General features: G+C 43.6%; 1 protein-coding gene across 1 annotated transcript in view; it reads right to left on the reverse strand.

Annotated features, from left to right (window-relative positions):
* Positions 1–364: 364 nt before the first annotated feature.
* The window catches only part of LOC104537465 (Golgi apparatus membrane protein TVP23 homolog B-like), a 13740-nt gene continuing 8890 nt past the window's right edge, over positions 365–5214 (reverse strand). The window contains exons 2-7 of the mRNA XM_010180360.1: positions 4467–4544; positions 3462–3606; positions 2878–2967; positions 1446–1577; positions 1229–1357; positions 365–397 (exon numbers count right to left, since the gene is read on the reverse strand). Of these exons, the coding sequence (XP_010178662.1) occupies positions 365–397; positions 1229–1357; positions 1446–1577; positions 2878–2967; positions 3462–3606; positions 4467–4544 (607 nt within the window). The remainder of the gene's footprint in view (positions 398–1228; positions 1358–1445; positions 1578–2877; positions 2968–3461; positions 3607–4466; positions 4545–5214) is intronic.

Genomic DNA, 5214 nt, shown 5'->3' on the forward strand with positions numbered 1-5214 from the left:
CTATCTGAGGTACCAACTGCTGGAGGAGCCGAGAAGGCTCAGTTCTTCTGAAGACAGATGTCCAGCAATTTTCTCTTAATTCATCCAGTAGTTATAAACCTCTATGAGAGCCACCTAGGATATTTTTTAATTTAAAGTTTAGAAAATTAATTCTATTTAACCAAACTAAAGAAAGGAGTTAAAACACAAACTGCTAGTGGAAAACTGAATATAAGTTGCTAGGAGTGTTAACCTGAAGTCTTACACAATTTATTTACTTCTTTTAATCCACACTTCATGTATGCATCTCCCATATCTCACAGTCAGAGCAATATTCTGTGGTCCACTACTGTAAATCCGGTCTGGCTTGAGGCTTCCACCATACTCAGGATGCTGTTTGGTCCTCTTTAGCCACAGTCTGCAGAAGGCAAAAAAAGAGAAAAAAAAAAGGAGTACAGGAGAACTATGAGAACCACGGCCATGATTCTGGAGCAATACATTAATTTCTGCCAGAGATCAAGACTGGTCTGGCCCTCTGGTTAACCGCTGCAGTGGTAAAAGCATACAGAAGCAAATCCAGCTACAGAGACCACAATCCCAGCACAGGCTGCCAAGAACAGTTCATCAGTGTTTGAGCTTCTCATCACACTGATGACAATAATCCCAGCAAACATTTGTGAACCCATGGCTTCCAAACTGCCTGTCCCCAGAGTCATCTGTGTAACACAACCAGCCATGAAACTCGGTAAAAGTAGAAGTTAAATGACAGCCTGAAAGTGGAACAGGACAGTTGTGCCTACTGCTGCAGGGACCTATAGATGGAAGAAAACCCAGCACTGGGGCAGAAAAGGACCTCTTGAGAAAAGCTGGTTGTAAGAGAGAAAGAATATAAAAATCCTTAGCCCTTTCAGCTAAGAGCTACGCACACTGCAGCTCTGCACTGAAGCACAAGGCTCAGTGCAACATCCCTCCAGATGCATGGCTTTGTGGCTAGCACAATCTGAAGAGGAAGCAGTGCAATGAAAGTAGTAAATTAGCAATGAATTATCCAAGAGCAGTAGCTTATCAAAACCCACTTCATTCTGTCACCACATTCACTCTGTTCCTTATTTCCAATTTACCAGCCATGTTCCAGTAATTTCTATGACAACTTTGTCATTCTTTTTTCTTTTCCATGCCTAGGCAGTAAGCAAGCTGATGGACAGAAACAAGTATGACCAGAAGGTTTTCAAAACCCTGGAAATCTTACCTGCCGCAAGAACTGCTTTCCAAGATAGCTGGTCGCCATGCTTGTCAAATTTTTCCTACTGCCAACTTTACACCTGATATAACCATACAGGTTGGCTCCCTGAAGCACCACTCCCATCACAACCACGGCCTAAAACACAGGAAAATACAGTCACTGATTTACACTGCCTTGCCTGTAACATACAGCATCTATTACTGTGTTGAGGGAGGCCACTCACCAGCCACTTCACTTTGAAAGAAAAGAGAGCACTGAAAGCAAATATCACCCAGATCATAGGGCAGGTAATTAGACCTAACCAGAAAATTCGGGACTCTGCTTCTGATGAGGTTTTACTGCCTTGCGCTGATACCTAGAAACAGAAAGGACATGGAGATTAACAGGCTGCTCCAATGTACAGACCACATTGTCATTAAAAACTGTCCAGAATCTACAAACTCTCCAGTTTTTGCATCAACGCAGCAGTACTGTGTGCTTTCCAGATCAATTTCTACATCACATAATGATCTTTCTGCAGCAGAAGATGTTTCTATTTAAGGGACCATCTTGTCAATTTTCTATAAGAAGCAGTAGAGGCAGCAGCATCAAATCTCTGAGGCTAAAAGGTTAAGTTTGGGAAACACGACATTCCCTGCATGGTTCAGTTACAATGCTTAGAAACAGTCAAAGGGGTAATGTTTCCTACCTCCAAATCACTGCACAGACAACCAGAATTTCACTAATCCTAGCACTGACAGAACTAAATGTTGATAGTCTTAGGCATCAAAGTAGGGTAATTTTTTCTTTACACAGAGATCTGATTAATACCACACTATTTATTTTAGAAAGTATTTACAGAACAGAAGATGTTGAGCAAGCACTCACTTCTTCCTATAATAGTTAAAAAACCAGGATTTTTTGTTGTTAACTGGGTTAACAACTTACACGTGACTTTACAGCATCACCAGCAGTTCAGCTACCTTCTCCCTGCTCCCCCAGTATGTTCGAGCTTTTCTAAACTAGCATAGTTTTGGGAAAGAATGTGCCTGCAGTGAGGGCACAAACTCAGCTGGAGAAAAGTTTAGGTTCAAGTCCCTGCCCACTGCAGACCTTGCACATGACCCAGGAAATGACTTTTACCTCACTCCAGATCTGCTTGCCATTAGCTCTGCACAGAGATGAGAGATAGGGACCTTTTCCAAAAAGGTAAATGTGTGACATGTTGTGAGGTGCCTGACAGATGGGATACTGGAGAGGCAGCAGCACCATCATGAACACAAAGGCAAAGGAATGGCCATGCTGAACCCTATAAATTTCTTCCTACTTTCAATAGTTTTCTATAGGAGATAAAAGCTACATCAGCCGTTTCAAGTTCACATCAGAAAACTTGTAGGCTACTGATGTGACAGTTACTGGAACCTTTACTGGATCTTATGTGGAACTTTTAGGTTACTTACATTAAGCCAGATCAAGACATGATGAGAATTTTTGAATAATTTAACAAAGAGCTCATTCAGCAGCTTACATGAAACAAGCCTGTGGTTACAGATTTGCGGTGGGATGTAAATGTATACATTGGGCAATTTACCATCACAAGCATAACTGCCAATTAACACGGGCTTCATAAAACAATTAAAACGAAAAGAAATATTAAAAAAATAAAAGACATTTACCTTCCTGGCTTCAAATATCCAGTGACTTCTACCATCATCATCCACCTGGTTCCACCAGCGAAGGCCAACCATCAGCCGCCCAGTGACATTCTGAAATAGAAGAAAAGCAATGAGCTTTATGTCTTCTGCTAAAAGAAACCATTTGCCATAGTTCAGCTGTTTGAGTTGCTGTTTTCAATGGTGCTCATTCACCTCACATCTGGAAAAACAAGATTACATGGCTCTCATGTCCACAGCAAACTACTTTCTGATATGTCCAGTACAATAACAAATTACTGTAATAATACAAAGTGAGATGTATTTGTGGTGATTCTAAAGTGATCTGATAATGAAGCCTGTGCTACTTAAAAGAAAACCTAATGTATGTTCTCCATTTGATTTGCAAAAAGAAGTCAGACACAGAGATCTAAAAGTTATTACTTCAAAACACCTTGCAGTATAACACAATACCTGAGGGTATCTTTGGTATCGTGTTGTTGGAAAGGCACAGAAACGTCACTTTTTTTGTGACATGAATATCGCTCTCTTCGATTAGTTTATACAGATTAAGACAAAAAATAACAAAAAGCGTAAGAGGAACTTACCTTTACAGCCCAAAAGTCACACGACAAGAGGAGGATAATTGTCACCATGCAGGCAATAAAGCTGCTAGTTAAGAGCTCACAGAGCAGATAGACAACTATCGCACTGACTCGGAAGAATAAGTGGAAAAATGATGCCACTGGGTGCCTGGAATGAAGTACAGTACAGTCACAGCTCTTTCAGACAAGACTGAAGCAATTTCAGAGAAACATTGCCAAGGTAAACTTACAGGATAAGGATCAGCATTGTAACATGAACCCAGTGTGCGACAACTGTTTGAAATACGAAAATAAACTGACTAGAAGCTCATCGTAAGGAAGACACACTCTACATGCAGTGATATCCCATGCACAGCAAAAATGTGGGGTGGAAGGGGACAGCGAGTTTTACCTGGTATTCGATGTAAGGCAATTTTTATGGGGTAAATTTAGAAAGTTCTGACAGAGGAAATACCTCTGAATGAAAGATCACATTTCTCAACACAGCACACTTGACCTTCTTTCCAATTTCTGCAGTTTCCAGGTCAGAAACATGCAGTACAGACCCAGGGTCATCACCTGTGTCTGGACACTGCTCCGGGGCAGGAGTTTGGACAGAATGAGAAAGCAAGCGGCTGAACCAACTATGTCAGGACACAGCAGACAGCAGGGCAGCACCAGACACGGCTGAGAACAAAGACTGGGGAAGAGGTAATGGATGGGCCCAGAACCAGCATTCAGCATGGTGAGAACCTCCCGTTACAGAGTAACTTCATCGGTGTAGATGCCTCACACACAGGAACACAAACACACACCAAATGTGAGGGCACCCAGAACCACAAAGGCACAGACCTACAAAATCCAACTGAGCTTCTGGAGCTGGGGCTCCCAGTTACCCAGAAGTTACTCTGCATTACCTCTAACCAAATAAAAAAGGCATTTGCCATTTCATATTCTGATGCCATATGGCAGTCCTTCCTCGTGCTTCTGCCTAGAGCTCATCTAGAAACTCTCTCTGTGGCCACTGACCTTATTTTTGACTTTTTTGATCTCCTGGATGCATCATCATCTGCATCAAAGAGAGACACATCTTCAATGTCATCACTGCTGTCCTAGAGCAGGGAAAAGATGCAAAGAGTCTTATCAGGAAATAAAAATAAATCCATTTTCAACTTCGAGCAGGGACGGTTTTGATACCCAGAAGTCACCTTAAGATCAAAATGAATTTGGGAAGAATGTGAAGATTTAACCACACACAATACAGAAGCTGCAGTACTAAACGTTTCTGATTTGTGCTTAGTGAAAACGACATGAGCTCACAGTGTGTGTCAAGGCCCCTTCCTGCACCCAGGCAGTTAACCTCACAGCCCAGGCTAGAGGCTTTTATCCCCCATTGCTCTTACAGAGCTCACTACCTTGTACAAAATGCCAGGCAGGACTCACAGCCTCCTGCATTTTAACGACTACACCGGTAAAGGAAGCGGAACTCTTTATTTTCATGGACAGGTGCCCCTCTGGAACTGGCCCCGCGGAAACCTCACACCAGCAGCACCGGACCCAGGCCGCCCTCACCCAGGAGTCCTTTTCCCGGAGCCCCGACGGGGAAGCGCCACGCTACAGCACACCAAACCGCCCCGCCAACCGCCCCTCACAGGCTTTTAACCCGCTCCGAGGGGGGGCTCTATCTCGCAGTCCCCGTGCCCGCTTCGCTCTCGGCTGCCCGGCCCAGGCTCAGGCCCAGGCCCCGGCCCCGGCGGAGCCGCCCCCCCCGCCTGCA

This window comes from Mesitornis unicolor, unplaced genomic scaffold, assembly GCF_000695765.1.
Source record: "Mesitornis unicolor isolate BGI_N332 unplaced genomic scaffold, ASM69576v1 scaffold4863, whole genome shotgun sequence".
NCBI lineage: Eukaryota > Metazoa > Chordata > Aves > Mesitornithiformes > Mesitornithidae > Mesitornis > Mesitornis unicolor.